Below are 22,071 nucleotides of genomic sequence, written 5' to 3'. Positions count from 1 at the left end.
AATAAACAGACAATTTTAATTTGTATTTGCAGCTGGTTATTTAAAAAGCACAGCATTGAGCTCATAGACATTTGTAGACAAAATGATTCAAATAGAATCAAATTAGTAAATTAATAATGGATAAAGAAACACATTTGTATATCACCCATGTAGACATTTATTAAATTGGCATAGAAATAGTTAAAATCACCCTTACTGTTACTTTACAATTACACTGGGATAACTAACAATTCAATCACTTTATCGCTAAGAAACAAGCCCTTATTTGCTGATGTAAAAAGAAACAGACACACTCACACACACATACATACATACATACATACACACACACTGACAGGCATCAGTTAACCCTAGAACAATTATGCTGCATTTTTAGAAATGGATGACTAAGCTCTATGTACAAAAGGAAAAAATGTAAATAAATTTTAGCTCTAACACAAAATAACTTGCAAAACTCAATGAATATGTGCTGGAATTATTAGTCACTGAGCTCCTCCTCGTCACTGAAGTATGTACTCTTTTTAATCCTTGGTTTTTTAGAATCTGATGAAGTTGAAGTGTGTGCAGCCCCCTCTTTAGACAAACATGCCTGCTTTTTCCGTTTCTCCTCCTCTTCCTCAATACGAGCTTGCTAAACAGACAAAAAGACAAAATGAAAAGTTTGTAGACAATTTCTCCCCCCACGCCAATAGCTTTGTTTTCAAACAGTTCTTTAAATGTCCTCCTGGCTCTTTACTCATTCGATTATTTTGAGTCTGTATGTTTTCAATTTTAGTGAGACTTTATAAGTAATTTCTGTATATAATATCTATTTTTTTCTGTTTTTCTCTGTTGTATGCAGTGATCTTTCTTTGATTTGTAGTTAGATTTTATTCTGATTCTATTCTGCCTGTATAGAGCTGTATTAACAGGCAAATATCACTCAGTGGGATCAATAAAGTTTAATCTTAATTTAAGGTCAAAAGGTTCCACAAAAAAAATCCAAACTTTCCCTGATATAATTCAATTACTAGCATGTGAAATATTGAGCCACATGACTACAGTTATTTTTTTCCAACCATATATCCACACACTTACCTGGAAAGCTATAGCTTGACTTAGACTATCTAAAGCTGGGTCCTCTCCCTCTTCTTCACTCTCTTCTTCTTCCTCTTCACTACAGGGAAAAGATATATCAATTATAAAAACAGGGATATTACAGTGTACAAAAGCTGACAATATCAACAATGAAATACTTACACATGTTCAGGTTGTTGAACCTTTTTCTTCTTTTTCTTTTCTTTCTTCTTTGGAGGTTCCCTCTCTCCCAGCATGTTTTTGGGGCATGCATAACTCAAATGACCTGTATCCTGTGATTTTCATTGAAATACACACACAGAAATGAATAAATATAATATCAAGGAATATGACAACTCTGTGATAATTGTCCACGCGTCACATCTCACACTCCATTCAAAGGAAAGAAATTAAAAAAAAAAAAAACTTGATCTCAGGATTTAAATAAAAAAAACAAACAAAAAACTTTTTTCACTCACCCCACACTCATAGCATTTAGACTTGTCTGTGTAGTTCCGCCTCCTTATAAACTCAGCTGCTCGTCCATTGTCGATTGCTATACTCGCTTTCACTGTTCTGCCAAACAACTGAGAGACAAATGCATTTAAAAACTGAGAAGTGAATATCCATGAACCACTGGCAAGGAGTTTGCAAGCTTACAATGAAAACCAATGGTGTTGATGTGAAATTTACTCACCTGTTTATTGTTTATTGCTCTTGCACAGTTATGTGCTGATTCTCTGTCAAGGAAGAGGACAAATGCAACCCCTTTGCTCTGGCGAGTATCTTTGTCCTTAACAATTGTAACCCTGAAATTGATTTTAAATAACCACTGGTGATTTTAAAACTATGCAGAGGTATCCAAAGCCTTTAACTTATTGGTGTGGATTGTGTGCCCGAATGACTGTTCGGTGTGTTGGATATTGCTGTGAATATATGAATAATACAAAAAATACATTATGACAATCAATACTTACTTTACAACTTTTCCATATTTGGTGAATAGCTAAAATGAGACAAAGTAATCATTCAACTTTGATATTATTTGTGTCCACGTTAAACAGTTCCACTGTTTCATAACAAAAAATTACCTTGTGTAGATCATTGTTGGTCAGAGAGAAAGGCAGGTTAGACACATACACGGTGCTTTTACTTGGTGCCAACCCCCCGCTCATAGTTGACGCATATAAAAAACTGTTAGAGGAAGAAACAAGCACAAAAAAGGTTAAAGTTGTCATAAAAAATTGTCAACATGCTGATATTTTGCTAGCTACTCCCCCATTAGCATTAAGATGTAGCGGTTCACGTTTTAACTTGAATTCAACCAGCTGAACATCAACTTAATTAAATTAATGTTTACCAGCACGAGCTGAACCATCCGAATGAGCTCCAAATTTCTATAAAACCAGTTTTCTTGTGTTTTGGGATGAAGCTAGCCAATGCTTAACAGACTGAAACATACGTCACATGTTCGTCGCAATTTGATGACGTAAAACAATCCTCGTCCAATAAAAAAGCCGGTTTCCGACCAAGAAAGGCTAGGCTAACTAACCATCAGAAGAAGGTGATATTGTTTTTGCTATTTTGTCTGTAATAGTTTACCTTATTAACAGAGGTTGTCTATGTGGCTTGCATATATATACCGCAACCCATAATTCGTAAATATTTATGCGTGTTGCATCAATGTTTACTTGCACAATAGACGAACGTATAAAACGTGCGGATATTTGCTGCATGTATGGAGGCTGGCTAATTAGCAATGCTAGCTGCTCATTCTGCATTGAATTATATTTAGTGAAAATGAAAATGTTGTAATAGCCTTTTTTCCAAGTGCAATTCTGTTGAAAAAGCGTGTCATCGGTCCAAGCGGCATTTATCTGTTTTTCAGTGTAATCTGCAGAAGGTAACTTCACCCGTCTCAATTCCAGGAGCACAATTCACAGCCGAGCAATGCTCCTTTACCTAGTTCATACGATGCTTTGTCGCACTTATGACAAAACACGGTCCCTTTCCACCAGGGTTTACATGTAGGCTCTTTCCAAAGTATAGGTTTGGAAAACGTATTCCAGATGTATAATCGCAGCACTTTCTAAACATCGTTTTAAAGGTTGTGGCTGAGATCTGAAGCTACGCAGAAGCTCCTGAGCCAAAGAGTAAGTTATCCATCAATTCTTTACATTTCAAGTAATTCTGCTGCTAGAGTACATGAAAAAGAAAATTCAAACACTCATCAGATTCTTTCTGGTGGCGCACAAAAGAATGAGTACCTGCCAGTGCACTGCAAGAAGTGTTTTATCATAGTTGATTTCTGTCCATTCCCAATACTATTACTCACAATACAATTAAATTTTTTTAATGGCATTTTTATAAGTTTTACTGGGACATTGCTGTCATCCCCCCAAGAGAGGGTGCTATCAAAGAAAAGACAGAAACCCATCTTGTGATAACACTCACAGGATAAAATGCAGTGTTTGCAGCATCTTTAACTCTTTGCTTTTTGCAGTGACCTACAGGCGGGACAGAAGCATACGAGAGGTGTATGATGAACGCTTTTTAACTGAGCGACCGGTGAGTGTGAACCAAGTAGTTATAGGGTCCAGCTTCTTTTCCTGATGCTACTCAACTTCAGAAGTGAAGCCTAAATAATAGTGCTTTCTTCAAAGCAGTCAGTAAAGATCATTAAGAGATGGGAGGCTAAAATATATCTAACCACCAAAACAATACTTTTGTTTGTGTAGAAAGATAACACAGCTGTTATACACTTAAAAAATTAATAAAATGCTTGCATCCTCCTAGGGTCCATACCCACGAGGAGCAGGAGGAGGGGTAGAAAGGAGGGGTCCCTTTGGCAGACCAGAGGATGATTATGGCCGCGGTGTGTACGATTATGAAGGAGGTAACCGTTTTTTCCCGAATGGAGGAGGCCCACGAAGTTACCATGAAGATCAGCGGGGCTACCACGGGGATGGCCTTCATTTCTCTGCTGAGCGCAGAGCTGGTCCACCTTCAAGGAGGGTGAGTTCCACGTGCAACACATAACTGGACAGGAAAGAACCTTCTGAAAATAAAATCAATCAAGAGGCAAAGGCTGGCTCAATTCTGAAGTGACAACTGAGTTAACCATTTAACAAATTCACTGAGAAAGAAATTAAAACAAATGCTGAGCTGCAGAAAAAATTCTTCCATCACAGATTCTGGGAGCTAAAGTTGTACTTCAGTCAATTTATTAACGCAAAGTATATGAAGTCATGGCCAAGGTTATTAGCGCTGAATTGAAAGTACATTATTCAGAATAGAATAGATTTGCATTTTGATACTATGTACCCTGGAACCATTATTGGCATTTTTTACGTGGGTTAGTTCAGTGTATAATGAAACATAATAAGAATTAAGTTTACTTATTTTTCAGTGTTCAGATAATTGACTATTGAATTGACAAGTGAATGATGATTCCGCTACATGAAAAGTGCTGATTATTTCTATTTTCATTTTCAAGAGGCCAAGATGAGAGTACAGAGCCCAAAGTGCACACATAACAGAGCAAAAAATTGGCTGAAAAGCAAAAGGAAGACTTTTTAACTGTCCATCAATAGTTCTTGGTATAAATCTCAGTTGAGCACTTTGAATACCTGAAATCTGTTTGCAACAGCTTAAGCCTGCTACTCTTCCATTGCTAAACAACTAGGTTGCAACGGCTCTGCAACCAAACATTAGCAAAGGATGACAATGATTGTGTTTAGTTACTGAACAAAGAATGATACTTAAAACAAACCAAAAAAAAATTCCCTGGACATTTGGACAAAATATTCTGGTTGTCCAAAATTGCCTCACATTTATGTCTGAGGATATTCTGGACACCTAAATTTAAAGCACGCAATTGTACATTTCTGTAATCTTGCAGAAAAATAGTACTTGCAGATCGTCATGACATTGTTAGTTACACTTACCTATAACTGACCAGCTGGGGGCAGTCCAAATTTATGTATTTAAACAGTGCAGGCTACTTTTTACCAATTAACTGATGAATAATTAGCTTAATGACCATTGATTGTTGATCATTGGTTGTTTTTTTTTTTTGTTTGTTTGTTTGTTTGTTTTGTTTTGTTTGTTTTTTTTTTTTCAGTGCATTGTTGCATTGACCCATGTTTTGCAGTCAGGAATAAAAGGGTTCTATTCCATAAACACTGGAGGGAGGGAGGGCACAATTCCAGAACACAGATTTTTCAAATGTAATTTATGTATTTATTTATTTGCTTGAAACTGATTGTTTATAGTCAAATTCCAGAACACCAGAAGATTAGGACATAACCAACTTTCTGTCCGTCACAGGAGGACTATCCTTACAGAGTACCCAGAGAGGACCCTCACACAGGACGACCAATGGAGTTTGGGTAACTCTTAAATTTTTATCTCAAGCCCTCTGTGTTAAATTCCAGCTCTCTACAGGCCTCAGTTCTAAGTATGTGTATTGTGTGTTTACTTGGCAGCAATCATAAATCATGGTGTGCTCTGGCCCATACTGGCCTGTCTCACCTCATCTCTTGCACCTCCAGTTCTTTCCTGGCTCCACACTGTTTGACAACTGTTCAGACTAGCAGCGTTAGCTGAACAATATCTGTACTGAGAACAAAGATTTTAGTGAACAGTAAGTCATAGTATAATTGGCAAAGTAATGATGAACTAGACACATATGGAATTAACAAGCACAATAATTTTTATGTTTGAAATGTTGGTTTTCTATTATTTCCATACTAGTCAAATGGTGTTTTTGTGGTGATTTGGATGTTGGATCGTTACTTAATCTTCATTGTCAGGTGTCAAGGTTTCTTTATGCTTTTAGTGGGTGCCAGAAATTGAACTTCATATCACTATATTGATTCAATTTGCAATTAACCATAGAGACCAAATATAAGGTTGGAGTTTTCACAAAACATACCCTGGCACTGAAGTCTTCCCAGTCTTTGTAGCTTCTTTCCTTTTAAATCAAGATTAAGTCAAAGATCAATAAGCTTTGTATTACAACGTCTACATTTAATATATAACAGCTTTAGATGGAACATATACTGACTCAATTTGCCATTTGGCAGTAATTCAAGGATAAAAACACTCAAGGTGAAGGTTTTGAGTCTAACTTTGATTATCACATTAAAATGAATAATTGGGGCCCAAATTGGAAATTGCAGCTCTAGCTGAACAGTATGCAAAATATATATATATATAAAAATATATATAATATATATATATATATATATAAATATATATATATATATATATATATATATATATATATATATATATATATATATATATATATATATATATATATGTATGTGTTACACAGTACAGATTTGTGTTTTCATCCTTTTAGTGCTCGAGCTCCACCTCCTCATAGCGTTCGAAACCAGGGCATCTACCCAGCACCCAGGTCCCTCCCAGAGAGCGGAGAAGACACTTTAGTACAGGCCATTCTCAACCTGGACAGAGGGTATGTAGTGAATGGATACTTAGTCACTACTAGGGGTCCATGTGCCATCATTGACTTTAGTGCATGCAGCTTATTCATTGCAGTCAACTTGTGTTATTCAGTCACATTGTTTGAACAAGTGTAAGGAAAATGGTACGTCAGTAATGCAAATAAAGTGCTGCTTAAATAAGGTCAGCTGATCTCCCTGTTGAGGCTTTTGCCTGTTGCTCTTTTGGATTTTTAAAGCAACTATTACTTATAAATCTGACTGTATGTGTAGTGACATATTGAAACACTAGAGAGCAGTATTGAGCTTTGTAGCATTCACATTTTCTGAACCAGAAAATTACTAGTTGTGAAAAATGTTGGTTAAGTACTGGATGTTTCTCATGTCAAATGATTAGAGAGAACTAAATGACGATTAGTTGCAACACTTGAGATATTTGAACCTTTCAAGGCACATTTCCTATGCCCTTGCAGTGAGGACAGAGACCACTACAGGAGAAAGGCAGCTCCCTTTCCTCCTCTCAGAGAACGCTCTCCTGTGCGTCGCGAGGTGGCGCGCTCCCCACACAGTCGCTCTGGCTCAAGCGTCAGCAGCAGAGGTTACTCACCAGACAGAGCCAAGAGCCTGCCATTTCCCTCACAGCAAGGCAAGAGTATGTAAATTCTTAGTTTCCCCTCCCCTGATGCTGTGTGACACGCTTTCTGTTTCAGGAAAACCACCAGCAAAAATATCTGTTCATTGTTGAGGAACAATTTACATTTTTTACTTTCCCACCCCTGTTAACTATCTCACTGTCCATCCATTGATGATAATCTGGCTGACTGGCTTTTCAGGTGTGGAAGCTCCAGATGGTCACGTTTCTGAGCACCTCTGGGGAGCGATCTTTCCTCAACAGAGTGGACATGACACTTTGGGTCTGTACATGGAACCATGTGAACAAGCTTGGACCTGGGTGATAAGCTTATTTAATATTACTCACGTCTCTCTCCATCCTTGTCATGTCATGCTTAAAGGTGTCTGCCACAGTCTTAAGAAGGAAGCAAGGATGGAGGAGAGAATGAATTAAAGGCCTGTAGATACTTTAAAATCATGAATTAAATTCTGGCCAACTGTGTAGAAAATATAAACTTTACTGTCATCTATAAAATCCTTACCAAACACTGATATTTTTTTATACTGACACAGACTTTCACCCAGGTCTGAAGTGAGTTGGATTTTCACTAGTTTCAGTTGTTCTCAGCAGTGACTGTAGTATTTATTTTATTTTAGTTAATATTTCCATTTCTGCTCCCCTTTTGTGGAGGTACATTAGCACTGTCTGCGGTTCAGTGATCTACAGTGATCTGTACATTTATGACAATTATATATTTTAAGTCCAGAACAACATGTAAAGAATGATTAATTTATTGATGCATCAGTGGATAATGATTTTACAGACCAAATACCACCTATCATACAGATTTGGTTTGGAAAAATTCTAAATCGGCTAAATTGCAAACTAGCAACTTTAATTAGTCAGTTAGTACTTTTAAGTCAGATTTACATTATATTAATATTGCTGAGATTCTACATGTCCTGTGTCGGTTTCAGCAAACGTTTTCCTAGCAAGCACACGCTAAATTGGACCCAAAGTAGTGCTAAAGTATTTCCTCAGTCACTGCATGGTTATAGGTTCTGTAGCTGTAAACCTTCTAACTTCCCAGTTTTCACAAGTGGTTTCATACAGACCGCTACCATTTTAAGTGTTCTGCCATTTTGCCTTTTTGAGATTTCCGTTTGATTGATGCATTTTACTTATGAATTGAAGTTAGTGAACAACACAACACGTCATGCTAAAGAGGTATAGCTTAGAAATGCTTGTCCAATCATGCTAATGCTTTAAAAAGTGTGAAAATGCATGATTGCACCATCTTGAAAGTCGAATATTATGACATGAATCATTCAGTGGAGTATCAGAGCGGTCAGCCTGCTTGCTGGTTTGCTGTAGCATAGTGCATAATGAATGCAGCCAGTGACCCTTTGGTCTGGTCTTCCTGCAGGATATGAAGAGACTTGTTCTTACAGCAAGATGGCTGGTAAGTACAGCCCAGTCCAGTCGTCGTCCAGGTTAGAAAAGGTGCTTCAAATGCAGCCTGACGGTAGTTTTACACCCTTTAAATCTCGCTAACTCAGGAAATGGAGAATTTAAACCCTACTGCACCATTTTACTGTCCCTGCTATATTCATCTACTCTGCCATCAGCTTTTTGGACATTTTTCAATAGAAGTTAATGAAAATAAAGTCAGATGACATGCAGAGGATTTGTTTCAGAAATATACAAAGGTTATAATCGTTAAACTTAACCTTTTCCTAGTCCGTGTAACCCGAGAGACACAAAGCCTTTCTAATGCGTCCAACAGCTTCCAGCTCTCTCTGCCACTTTGTCAGGCCTCATAAAGATGCCACTAGGTCATGTGTGGATGAAGAGGGAGAGAGTATCAAATGTCAGATGGATATTCCTGAAGTTGACATTTATACCGCTCTGGGGTGTTTTTGTTTCATTAGTTTGTGCTTAGAGTTCATATCTGTTGGTAGGACTTGACTATAAAGATGGCTGGTTTTGGTTGATGTCAGAACAAATGGAAAGTGAGGGCCCAAAGACAAGGTGGCGTCCACAATGAGTGGGTTACATTTAATCCAAACACTGGCGTTTTGAGCACGATAGCAAACTCTGTGTTGTGATTGTTTCAGATGGTCCTGCCTCAGTCCTTGTGTGGATCCTGAAATTAACTTCAATGCCTTTACAAAGCCCTGATTACCAAACAACCCTACACATATGATTACCGTCCAGACACACTAATCATCCTTTTTTTTTTATTTATTTTTGTTTTCCTCCCCTCCCCCGATTGAATTCCTGCTTCCTGACACTGCCACCTCTTTTTCCTGCACATTATCCTGTCCTCACTCAAGGCTCACTTTTTCTTTTTGTCCATTCTCATTTATGCAGACAAAATTCCTGGCTTATCGAGAGAGGGTTCTCCACACAGTGCAACGTCCAACAAGGTGAGCTCATCCAAATGAAAGGAATGTCTTTTTAAATCACAACTATCAGGTAATGCCGAATTAGTGTTTTTGGGCTTATTTTACATTTACTTCAACAAGCAACGAGACACAAGTCTTTTTTTTTTTTTTTTTACCCTCCCTCCATGAATTATAAATGTAGCATTTTGGTCTTGTGTTTATTGTATAACATGGACTCAGTCTTTGTCACTGTGCAGAAAGATGCATCTGGAACTTCTTAAATTCCATCCACTAATAAGCATTTAGTCCCACTGAAGTGTGTTAATGGGTTTTAAAGTGGCACTATGCAGAGCATGAAAGCCGTGAGGCCGGGCTTTGTTTACCTGTGGTATAAGCAGACCTCAATCACAAGAACTTGTAACGGTGTAGGGAAAGCAGGCTCAAGTGTCAATGAAAGTATGGGTCGTTCCTCTTATTTTAAAAAGAAAATACTTTTTTCTGTTTTGAGTAAGGGCTGAATGTAGATATCTCCTGCCTGTTTTGAAAATAACAGCTTGTTTTGCCGATAACTACACGGGGGAGTGTAAATAGAATCAGATGTGATTAGGCACAGTCGTCTGGCTGTGGCCACCCAGAAGTGAAGAGGCTAACTCAGTAGCCCAACTCATAACTTTATCACAAGATCTGAGCTTCAAATCCAGGAGAATTCCCTGAGGAACACATTGGGATTTGCTTGGACCATTTCACAATGAACAAAAGTTTCCTTTTTCTGTTGAGTATGACTGAATATGTTTGTCTCATGCCGTTTTCTCACAAGCACAAAACTTGCATTATCCACCAGACAATCACAGCTACCAAACTGATTAACGTATGTGTCAAGAGCAAGCGAGCCGCATACTGATTTTACTTCAATTAGGGGGAAAATGTCGGTGAAAATGATGTACAACTGTTCATCTGACAAGGTGGAAGGTTGCATAATTGCAAACTTGATTGTATGAGGGTAATCAACTTTGTGCACTGACGATCACATCGAATGATGACCAAACAGGTTTTCAGACACTGTATGTCTGTATATAGTAGCTATTTCAGTGTTGATGTGACTTGAAGAGTCCCAACCAAATTAATTAAGCATATTCCTGCGCTCAGCTCTTTGGGTAATTCTGCTTAAGATAAGAATTTTGTGACCAAATATTCGTTAAAAGCTTTGCCATGTTAAGAATTTGTCTTTTTCATGCCCTCTTGTTTCCTAAAAACGAGGCAACCATCGGTGAAACAAGAGCCCTATATCAGGTGATGGTAATTCTAGCTCTGAGAAAGGAGCCATATAAAGTAAAATCACCGGTCTAAAAGGCTGGAAGGCACATGGTTTAATGACCAGTCTGAGATTTTAAAACCCTTTTTCTCAACCATATTGTTTTTTTAATTATGGCTGTAAATGCCTAAAATAAAAAGGTCACAGGACAATCACCTAACATTCTACTTTGATCAAAAAGCCTTTAAAACAGCATTTTTAAATGTTGCTTTCATGTTCATGAAGTCTAATTCTTTTTCATTAGCAGCCCTTAAATATTTATAAGAACTCACTGGGGGTCATTTTAAAGTTGCCATTTTTAGGTTTTGAAAGCATTATCCTTTTTAATTGGCATATTGGGCTCTCAGATGTTTTTGAGAAGCCATGCACATGCTTCATAGCAGAAATTAAAAGATGCAACATGGAAACATAGTCCTTTCCTCCGTTTCTAATGTGCATTTCCATAAGAGCCACCCACCGCCACCCCATCAACTGCTGCGATGAAAGTCCTTTATAAAGCGCCCCACCCCTCCACACACATGCACACACCGCTGCTTCTGCCGCTGTGTTTGATCTAGCCTGTGGTGCATTGTTGTTCTCTGTTCTGGGGGCACAAACTCATAACCTTGGCCAAGATGAAAGGCCTGTGCTATGCCCCCAGTAAAGGGCGCACTAATGGCCCTGGCCACTGCCTGCTGCGAGGATTCAACAAACACACAGGCAGGCTTTCTGGAGCCACCCCAGACAGAATAGACTAAAGAGGGGGACCTGAAGAGCCACTCTGACTCTGAGTCAGGGTGGTCTAGTGGGTGGAGAGCATGTCATGGAACTGGAAAGGTCACCAGAAGGTTTCATCCCAATACAAAGCCACAAATTCCTGCCAGTTAATGTTAGTGATATGTTACCATGCAGCGCTTTGAACATGGGGCTAAACAGGTAAAGGTTTTCCTCATTGTGTGTCATCTCTACCTATACAAGAAAACAAGATTTAGTTGACATATATATATTTCCAAATCTAGATGACTTAATCTTTCCCTGACTTTCCCGTGGCTATGATTTTGAGCATCAGTGCATGAAGCAGCAGTCTGTAAGTCTAATTTAGGTTTAGTTAGATAAATGTAATTACCCGTGTCATCTTCCCTGTTTTCTTTATTTTGTTTTGTGCAAGTTTTGTTTGGACTAAAACAAGCCACAGATAGGGCTGCTTTTTTTTTTTTTTTTCTCCCTCCTCCTCTCTTCACTGAGGCTAAGAAGGCTGGAGGCTGACAAATGTGAGTTTCACATAGATGCACAAGTGTACTCGCTGGACTTCTCCCAAGCGTAGCTTCAGGGAGGGAATTGGAAGGACGAATAATTGGCTGATACTTTATGAGTCGTGCTTCTTTTAGACCACACTCGGCTTCATTATGTGCCATCTCCTGCAATTACTTTCCTCAGTCATCTTAGAGATTTAATATGATTATGTCTGTGGCCTGTTTTCTGAAAATGTACAAGTGGACTTAAGTCATGCCTGGGCAGATCTACTCCCTTGCCTTCAAATAATAATAGTATCAGGAAATGAGCAAAAGAAATTGAGCAGTGATCCAAGTTGGCTTCATTTCTCCCCATTTACTCTCTCTTTTGGCTCCTACAGTAATGCTTATGGGCACTAGAGTTTCCAATCTATCCATTAGATCGCTCATCACGGCTTGACTGGCTAGTACTCTCTTATGATATAAAAACAACTGGAAATGTCAGTTTCGAAGATTTACATTGAAAGTTGAGCTTGCTGATTAACTGGGTTCGAGTGAAAATGTAAGTAATGACAAGGCTGCCTAATATGAAGGTCATGTCATGATGTACAGCTTCTATTTCAGCTCCATCTTGGAGTACACTCGTAAGAATGACAGCACACATTTTCCAGCTATATTTGCTACGTCTGTAGATCGAGGCTTTATCCTTTGATACACCTCATCGACTGTCTCTTCCCTGTCAAGATAAAGTAGGTCAGTCGGTCAGGTCATGGCATTGCACTGAATTTGCAGACCTTTCTTCTTTAACATTTGCTATTCTCTGGACGTTTTTTCTTCTTAGTGTATTGAATTATTATTATTATTTTTTTTTTGCCTAGTTGTTCAGAGTTGGCTTTAATAAGCAACATGGGTTAAAGAAGTTGGTGTCCAGTTAATGACATGTTATCAAAATGGATTTCAAACATATTTTCATTAATGTCTTTTTTTTTTTTTTTTTTTTTTCCCCCCCTTACTGTTTGTTGATGCTGTCCATTTAAAAATGCCCTCAACTGCTTTTGGTAGTGCTTGTATAAGTAGTAATTCATTCTTTCCCGTCCCAGGAGGAGAACCATCCGCCAGAGGCAGAAAAAGAGGAGCCACAAGTAGCTCCTGTTGTGGAGGAAGGCCAAAAGTCTACAGACAGCTTTCAAGAGCGAAGAGCGTTGGCCATTGCAGCTAAAGCCCAGGAGATAGAAAAGGTATTTTTCTAACACCCAGGACTGAAAAATGCTGCGTTAGCTTTAGCAGGAGTAGGACTTCGATTCAATTTTTGGTATTGATGTAGCACAATGAAAAATATCCAGATCCATATTTTTACGTCAACAGCTCTGTTTTCTCTTCGTAAAGTTGTTGGATTTACAATCCTCATTCTAAGTAGGTAATTTGTGTAGCTTCTCTGTAAATGTCAACATCACAGTGTCTGCGTGGGACGCACTGTACCTCTGGCATTTGTTGCCATCCATATGGTGGCCTCAGGTTTTCTGACTCACACATGAGTTATTTTACTGGATCGGCAATACTGGAACAGTCACCCATTATGTCCCTAACAAGGCAGGAAATTTGCTTTTCTGTCCACCAGTCATGTTGGTGTGTTCATCCTAAAATTCACTCACTCACTAATATTACTTTAAGCACCATATTTCAGTGAAATAACCAAACTTGCTAACATTTTCCTGATTGCTTTTGTTCATTTCCCACCCTGCCTCCCCTCACAGCAAGACCTTCTCATTTGACTTTACAAACTTCACAAATTACAATTCACATTTGCAAAAGGACATTTGGAAATCATATATATAGGGCGTCTTAGACAGGATGATATAGGATGATGCATTCACTAAATTGGGAGGTCGACCATTTAACAGCATTAAAATCACCCGTGGGTTGAGGACTGAGCCCTGTTCAGTTATCTAATGAAGGCCATTCCTGCACCAGTGCGCACTACCGCTGCTTTACTGGGACCATTAAACCTAAGCTAGCTCTGCCCTGGAGCACACACTGCGCTCTCATATTGAGCTGCAGCACAGAGCCTACAGGCTGTTACAACACTAATGCTGACACTGCAGCTTCTCGCCGTTTTACGGCCTGTCTATTTCTCCCCCATCTGTGTCTCCTGTTGCTCTATTTATAAGAAAAACTATAACATTAAGCTTTTTGTGAGATGCATTTCACATTTTCAGGTATGATGAAAAGTTTGAATGTTTTCAATGCCAACAATATCCAACCCAATCCCATGTTGTAATCTTAAAGTTTGGAAAGAGTGTGACAGTTTAAAATGATGAATGGGTGGAAACAGTGTATTCCCTGTTCGTATGGATATGAAGTTTCATACTTTGTTCCCAGGATTACTGATTATGAGATAACCAATCCATTTCTCCTGACAAGCAATTCTCTTTCTCTTCCCTTTTTGTTTTTGTGAGATTCAGGGGACCGCTGGTGACTTGGCAGTTCTCACTTTGTCTGTCATTAAAGGCTGGATTTTTGGACTAGTTTTGGTTGTGAGATACAATGAGAAATGGCCATAACAAAATCTGCAAATATGTACATACTGTCTTTATAGGTCAAAGAGAAAAGGTGCCTTGATTGTTGGTGAACATTCGATCTCTTAAGAGCTTTTGTGAATTCTCCTAAATCTGAGAAGCTGGGAAAATGCTGGTGTTAATTTGGTCAAGCCAAGAGGATACATTTCCTCTAAAATCCAACTTTCTCTTTCAGCCTGAAGCCACTCTGTCACATGTGCTTTACAAAGTCAAGGTGGTCTTGCTGTTGCACTAGGCAATGTAGTTGAGCTGTTTGACAAGCGTCACACAGATGCTTGGCTTTCTGCACCCAGTCTGGTCTCGCCATTTCATCCTCCACACTCAAGTCCAGTAGCTCCTCAAAATCTCACAATCTATCTCTAGGAAATGTTCAAAGATCACAAGCTGAGCTCTCCATCATCAACTACACATCATGCTGAGCCATACTACTATATCGTTGCCTCACTGTGTGTGTCTGCTTGTGTGCAGCTAAGTGAAGTTGGTCTGCTGAAATTCAACCTGAACCCCTTCTCATTGTCAGAGTTGACTTTGGCTCCAGCACAGACTAACTGCATATAGTGAGTGACAAGGCATGAGAGGCAATAAATGGTATTATGTTTTAGCCCTCATAGCCCAGGCTGTGATACAAAAGGAGTTTTATTCCATTTGTAAAACAATATAAATCTATTTGGCTGCAATACAGACACGTCAGACAGCTCCTGCCTCCAGAAGGTTTTTCTTTAATGTGCACTGATGGTAGAACTGGACTCCTTCATTCTTTGATTCCTCTCAGTTGTGAAGCAAGCAGGCAGCAGCCCACGCACTCATTCCTAGTCGTCCAATATATAGCCATACTTTCCAACCGCTATCAGCATGCAGCCATAACAGTCTATAGCAGATCAACTGTAAAGAGGAATACTTTTTTAGAAATGGACAGTTGTCAAGCGAACCGGTCCTTTCCTTCCCTCCCTTGGATAACAAGGGAGGGATTTCAGGAAGTTTGTTTGAATACAGGATGTACATTTTAAGCACATTATCTATGAATGGCTCTCCTTATACTTATAGAAGTTGCTGTTAGTGCCCTTGATTAGATACCTGATGCTTGAGTAGGTAATTCCTTTAAATGACTGATTTTTAATAAAAAGGAAATTAATAGAAGATTAAATGGAAATGCTTCATTATTCCATTCAACACAGTTAGTGATCGGCTATCACAAGTACACTGTGTTTGTACTGATTGTCTGGTCTGGCACTGTTGTGTAACATCATCCTCTTGATCATTTACTGAGCACAGTCAATGTATGGGAACGCCCAGAGGAGTTTCCTGAAGTTATTGTATTCTCGGAAATCCTAAACAAAACAAAAAAAATAACAATTCAGACAATTCAGATGATGTTTGTAAGTTAAAAAAGAAGGTAATTGACATGTTTATTGTGAAGATGAAAATAAATAGTCCAATTGCAAGACTGGGAGTCTTCTTCAGTCTTGTGTTTGTGTGAGGAAATTAGTTTTATTTGTTTAATGCAGATTTTGGAAAGCTGCCATCTGTTGTCACAAGTACATTAACGCTGTTTGACAGCAGATCTTTATTTTGGATCCCTCCTCTGCACTGACCATGCTTTCTGTTCTAGGAACACTGTGAAAAAGCTATAAATATGCCAGCGAGTCAGAATACCCCGCAGCACCGAAGCCACTGTTGGCATCCATTGAATGACTGAAACTCGCCCTTGCCTGGCCTGATTTTTATAAACACACACATCTGCACACAACCCATGTCATTGGCAGTTACCTTGGGTGTCTGCTTGCATCATCTAGGCTTGATCCTCAGACTAATAAGTGTTGTTGGTCGCTCAACTCACTTCCTCTGAGTCAGAGAAGAGGTGACTTAGAGAAAAATGCGTCAAAGGACAGATGGCGGAAAACGTAGAAGCATCCGTCGGAGAAATAGTTGTGACTGTCTCTGAAATGAGTGAGCATCATAGAGGAATAGAACATCACACTGTTTTTAAAAAAATGTCTCCAGGCGTTTTTGAATGCAGTTACTAATATTTGAGCTTTTTATGTCCCTGTTGGATTATGAAGGAAATGAAAAAGCAAAAAAGGCTGTGAGATTAACTGAAGGTTTCTGGCTCAATTGCAAATGGAGACATTGCAGCTCATAGTTGATTTCTTAACCCCAAAGCCTCAGGTGCATTGTAAAGATGCGTGTTTTGACAATTACATGACTTTTGCGAGCCTGTCCAGGACAGATGATACATGCAATGTGAATTTTTTTCCTCATTCTACTGGGAAGACCTCATTAACCCAAAAACGTCTTACAAAATATTAACCAGGAACAATTTTGATCAACTTTTCATTGTTAAAAATCTAGTTCCAAACTGTCAAATATGAGTTGTTTATTTTTTCATAGTTTTCTATGATTCAATGAAACAGTCAGATTAACCAGTAACCAGTGTTCATCAATCAGTCCTACTTTTGAGTTTCTTTGTCATGTCACAGGTATATCTCTTATTCCTGACAAATCCCCATGAAGGGCAGTTTTTCATTTACTTTACTACTACTCTCATTTCATTTAGGAAAATGTGTTCAATGGGGGGATTTAGGTATAGGATTTGTTTCTTTTTTGTGTGTGTGTATGGAAGTCTATCCACAGCATGTCTGGAGCATAACCACACCAAGTATTACCATCTGTTGAGACAGCTCTCACTTTCCCCTTCTGGAATGTCATTGTCAGCTCGTGAGGGATCATGAGCTTCAAACAAACCTGTTTTGGTATTTTGCAAATCAAACCACTTTGCGAGGAAGCCGCGAGCTCCCACCATTGTTTTATGAGACGTTTGAGGCTCTGTGTGAAATAGCGGCTCCTTAACAAGACTGCAGCACCTCTTCCTCATTGTCCCTCTAACACCTATTAAATGTCTCTGAGCCTCCATTAAAGTGGGGAGTTTTATTACATGTTGGGCTACCTTGTCTTGTATAAAGGGCCCTCATTAAACTTGAGAGGATAAGTGTTGATCTTTTGACAGTACATGTGAGTTAAAACCTGAGTGATCAGCTCAGGCTCAGTGACCCAGGTGACAGAAAAAAAAAACAGGAAGGAAGCAGCTTTTCAAGACCTTTTCTTTCTTAATGGCCTGTCTTAGATCATTTTGATCCTTTAAAATCTGAATACAAGTGGCTGCAAATGTGTCTTGGACTATTTTGAAAGCGAAGTTCCTCATATCTCGATCCTATGCCCAGGTCTACCGCCAGGACTGCGAGACATTCGGCATGGTGGTGAAAATGCTAGTGGCCAAAGACCCCAACCTGGAGAAGCAGCTGCAGGTTCCTCTCAGGGAGAACCTCGGGGAGATCCGTGAGCGCTGTCTGGAGGACTTGAAGCATTTCATCAATGAACTGGATGAGGCCGTCCGGCAGCCCTAACCTCCTCCTGTGACTCAATCCGTCTACATCCCAGTCAGGTCGTGAATTTTCAAAGACCGAAGTGAATCACAGCTCATCTTACCGACACGTTGGTCTCATCCACTTTATTAATGTAAGCATGAACGTGGAAGGATTTTCTGCTAAACATGGATGTTTTGGATGTTTGGTTGTTTTGATTCCTGGAATGAAGCTATTCTACAACACATTAACCTGAAGACCAACTCGGCACAGAGAGAGGACGCAGAGTTGCACATGTGTATGTGGGAATAACAGTGTTAGTTTTGCAAAGAGCATTTTTACCTTCAAGATCTGTGTTGAAAGTGAATTGTAAAATATTGTTAAAAGATGTTTTTCTGTCAAATGTTGGGGTGGAAATACTTTTGTCTATTTAAAAACCTACTACTCTCATATCTCATTGAATATGGGTCTCATTGTTTATTTAACCTTTGATAAAATAAAGATTCTTTTGGCATGATCATGTTTTCGATCGCCAAGAAAAGCCACATAAGACAGTGAATTGTTTTGTAGTACTTTCAGCCATGTATATTTGTATTTTGTAGCAATCAGATATGACTTGGTGCTGCTAAATTTGTAAGAGTTCAACATTATTGTATAAATTTGTATTGTCTTGAAATGGTTCTCACATTGCGTTGTTTCATTTTACTTTTTACACTATATCACTCGTAAAGACCTGTACAAAGCTTGGTTATTTTGGAGTAAATGGGCACAAAGCCTTGCACAAAGTGAAATCTGTGAAAGTTGTAGTGAATAAGATTCCTCTTAACTTGAATTTTCTTTTTTTTTTTTTTTTTTTTTTTATTGTCATCTATTAACAAGTTACATATCTGAAAAGTATTTCCATCACTGGTTTAACTTTCATATTTTCAGAGTACTTTACAGGCATTTCCCGGCTTTTCTACGAACACTAATCAGCACTTATATCAATTATAAGGTGTAAAATCACATTTAAGTATAGAAACGGTGTTGACAATTTAAGTGTTAAAACAATTCAAGACTTCAACAGGTATTTAGTGCATACTACCTAAAAAGACAAAAAACTTACAATCTTAGGGTGACAAAATATGTCGTTTGAGAAAGAACTCAGAAACAAAGCAATCATTCTTGAAGCTTTGGAAGAAAAATATTTATTACAAGCATCTTTCCATCAAGCATTTAGCTGGTTATGTCTGAGCAAGGGTAGTGAACAGTTGGGCTGAGCATGGAAAACAGGAGTGTTACTGCCATTACTTTTATATAACGTACAACAATAGTGAGCATTGTGAAATATATTTTAAAATAGACGTTGTTACTGGCACTTAACTGTAAAGAAAGCAGTTTTTAAGTGGCACAATCTTTGTTTCTCTTAAAATATTAACGAGGTCAGTTTTTTTTTTTTCCATACACTTCAAAAGAAACAATTCTTTCAACGAAGGATATAAAAATACCAGTATTAAAATCTTAACTTAGTATATACATTATCATTTGTATTATTATGCATTAAATAATTATTTGGTTAGTTTCAATTTTCTACCTTTGTGTACAAATGTGTTGCCATTTTTAATGCACATAAAGATATTGTTGTGAATGCAAAAAAATGAAATGAAAACGTTCAATATCGCCACTCTGCCACACTCTGCACAATTTCTATCTGCACTCTCTAAAGGAAGGCTTGCAAATATACCAATCCAAGTATCATTAGTTCAGTTCAAATAGATCCAGCATTGAGGACAAACTTGCACAACTGATTTTCTGGCTGTATGTCGTATAGATCAATGTTTGGTTATATTTAAATGTTTCTTCTTGCAGTAGATATGGACCTAAAATGATATGCAGCTTGACATGTGGCCATGCACCTTCTATTAGCATATAAACAATTTGTGCACGTGTGTGTTTTAAACTGCGTCCATCTGTGTAAACTGTGGGCCAATTGCTTACTGTAGTGCAGATTATGATGTATATACACTTGGAACTGTTAAGAGATGATACAGTTCTTGGAGCGGTGGCTCTTTCTGCGACCAGTCTGTGAGCCGTGAATTTGGGAAGAGATGGCTGTAACCCTTGTCGGGTAGTCCTCAGCGTAGTAGCGCCCAGCAGGTCGGGCCTGAGGGATTGGTTGGCCAAGGAAATAGCCTTCCTGCTCAGAGTCTGATGATGAGGAAGAACAAGTAGAGCACCAGTCATCCTCATCTCCATAGAGGCCCATGAAATTCTCAATCCGTGGGTCTCCTTGCATTGAGCCCTTTAGCATATAGTCAGATTGAGTCTGGGAGTAGGGTAGCCTATGCGAGGGATGTTGTAAGAGCACTGTACCACACGGGGGGTTTACCAGCCCCTGCTGCTGGGGCTCATATGACCTCTGAGCTTTCTCTAAGGGCACCATGTGAAGGGCGTTGTCAGAGCGAGTTTTGCGACTCCTGTGGTGTCTGCCCTGCCTGTGGTGATGCTGCCTGCTTCGGCCGTGGTGGCTTGTTGGACGGCTTCTCTCTCGTCCCATCTCATCTGGGCAGTACACCCTTCGCTGTGGCTTCTCACTCATGGGGTGCTTTTTCATACTGATTTCAAACCCGTCGTTATATCCATTGTCCACGGTGTCATCTGAAAATTTGACCATCTGAGGAGGCCTGGATTGAGACTTGCTTCTCCTCAGAGCTGGAGCATGGACAAAGGCGGGAGGGAGGCCTTCAGAACGTGGGGACAGTGAGAGAAGTCCTCCTGGTGTGCCTCCCCTCATTGCCAATGATACCTCTTCTGCTTCAATGTTTCCCTTCTCCATGTTAAGGTTCAGCGAGTTGGTACTTTGGTGAAGATGAGATGAATTAAAGGTTCCCATGTTGCTCATCTTCTCACAGTCATCAGCCATCGAGGGATCCTGCATGGCAAGGGTATAGACTATAGGTCTGTCCCTGCTGTCGCCGTCCACTGATGCACCTTAAAGCAGAGAGAAGATTCACAGATTATGAACAGATGTTCAACATAAAGTTTTAAAAATTTTACAGAATTCACCAAAACAACCCTCCTTACCAGTGATGTTTGAAAGTGCCAGCGAGTCCATGGAGTCTCCAACGCCTTGCCCGACCTTCCTCAACTCATCAGCGATACACTCAAGGGAGTCTTCATACCACTGCCGTGTGTCTGGCCAGAAGTTCTGTCTTCCTGTGCCTGATTGTTCCTGCTCCTGATCCAGCTCCAGTTCTTGGATCTTTCGAGCACTGGCAGGGCCTGGATGACTCCCATAGGCTGAGTCTCCCAAACCGTCCTGGGACTGGGCCCAGTACATTTCAGGCAGATGCTTTTTGCTCATGAGTCCAGGGCTAAGGCTGTTGGCTCGGGATTGATTGGAAGTTTGGCTCTGTGTGGGACTTGCAGGGGTGGGAGATGAGGCGGTAACCCCCAAGGATATAGCATCAGGTTTCAGCCAGGGATCAGAGACACTTATGAGCCCATTTCTATCACTGCTGGGGCTGGGGGATTTAAGGGATGGCTGCTGAAGTTGGTGTAACATGCCACGATCACCAAACTTCAGCAGGAGCTGAGTCATATAGTCCTCATGCTGAGCCCAGTCTTCTGGATTCTCCTCTCCACAGGCATCCTGCTCCTCCCGCTCCCTCCAGAACCTCTCCTCCTCCAGGCCAAGACGGGCCAGCTTACGCCCTACAATATCAATGTCACCATCAGCATCTCCCTCGCCCTCACCATCCCCAAACTTGTACTCAAATGATGGAACAGTCGCAGGGGGATTAAACAGCTGCGACTGTCTCCACTGCTCGGTGGGTTTGCTGCTCTTCCCCATGCGGACACTGCGCCGTGATTCCCGCGAGCGGGCAGACTGGAAGGCAGAATCAGATGAGTCGGAGGCATGAAAGTCTTCACCTTGGCTGCAGGCCTTTGAGCAATAGATGTGACCCTGCTTTGGAAGGAAGGGGCAGCCAAGTAAGGAGGTCTTGCACTGGGCACAACAGAAACACTGGTCCGTGGCGTGCCAGTGTACACCTTCATATGTCATCTGTGCATGGTCAACACCTAAAAAAATCATGGGAAGATTAG

General features: G+C 39.7%; 3 protein-coding genes across 5 annotated transcripts in view; 1 reads left to right on the top strand and 2 right to left on the bottom strand.

The window, feature by feature from the left end:
• Window positions 1–139: 139 nt before the first annotated feature.
• On the bottom strand, window positions 140–2,600 carry zcrb1 (zinc finger CCHC-type and RNA binding motif 1). Its single transcript, XM_029494808.1, has 8 exons — window positions 2,417–2,600; window positions 2,148–2,250; window positions 2,034–2,062; window positions 1,754–1,865; window positions 1,536–1,643; window positions 1,240–1,349; window positions 1,078–1,156; window positions 140–631 (listed from the first exon to the last, which is right to left on the bottom strand). The coding sequence occupies exons 2-8, from the start codon at window positions 2,229–2,231 to the stop codon at window positions 479–481; spliced, it is 675 nt and encodes a 224-aa protein (XP_029350668.1). The 5' UTR covers window positions 2,232–2,250; window positions 2,417–2,600; the 3' UTR covers window positions 140–478.
• pphln1 (periphilin 1) lies at window positions 2,579–19,422 on the top strand. 2 transcript variants are annotated; one of them, XM_029494806.1, is made up of 12 exons: window positions 2,579–2,620; window positions 3,164–3,209; window positions 3,560–3,624; window positions 3,853–4,071; window positions 5,386–5,447; window positions 6,425–6,541; window positions 7,001–7,179; window positions 7,361–7,441; window positions 8,567–8,602; window positions 9,514–9,569; window positions 13,151–13,288; window positions 17,845–19,422. In XM_029494806.1, coding segments are annotated over exons 2-12 (1,137 nt in total). In that variant the 5' UTR covers window positions 2,579–2,620; window positions 3,164–3,208; the 3' UTR covers window positions 18,028–19,422. The 2 variants fall into 2 exon arrangements, with proteins under 2 accessions (XP_029350666.1, XP_029350667.1); XM_029494807.1 differs by lacking the exon at window positions 8,567–8,602.
• LOC115036586 (prickle-like protein 1) overlaps window positions 19,344–22,071 on the bottom strand; it is a 27,190-nt gene continuing 24,462 nt past the window's right edge. Inside the window, exons 7-9 of one of the 2 annotated variants that reach the window (XM_029494805.1) lie at window positions 21,049–22,047; window positions 20,808–20,955; window positions 19,344–20,723 (exon numbers count right to left, since the gene is read on the bottom strand). In XM_029494805.1, the coding sequence (XP_029350665.1) occupies window positions 20,000–20,723; window positions 20,808–20,955; window positions 21,049–22,047 (1,871 nt within the window). In that variant the 3' untranslated portion in view covers window positions 19,344–19,999. Of the gene's footprint in view, window positions 20,956–21,048; window positions 22,048–22,071 lie in introns of both variants that reach the window. The other variant, XM_029494804.1, reaches the window with a different exon arrangement.

Source organism: Echeneis naucrates, chromosome 23, assembly GCF_900963305.1.
Source record: "Echeneis naucrates chromosome 23, fEcheNa1.1, whole genome shotgun sequence".
Taxonomy (NCBI): domain Eukaryota; kingdom Metazoa; phylum Chordata; class Actinopteri; order Carangiformes; family Echeneidae; genus Echeneis; species Echeneis naucrates.
The sequence above is the reverse complement of the archived record's forward strand: the minus strand, read 5'-3'. Positions and strand labels throughout refer to the sequence as shown.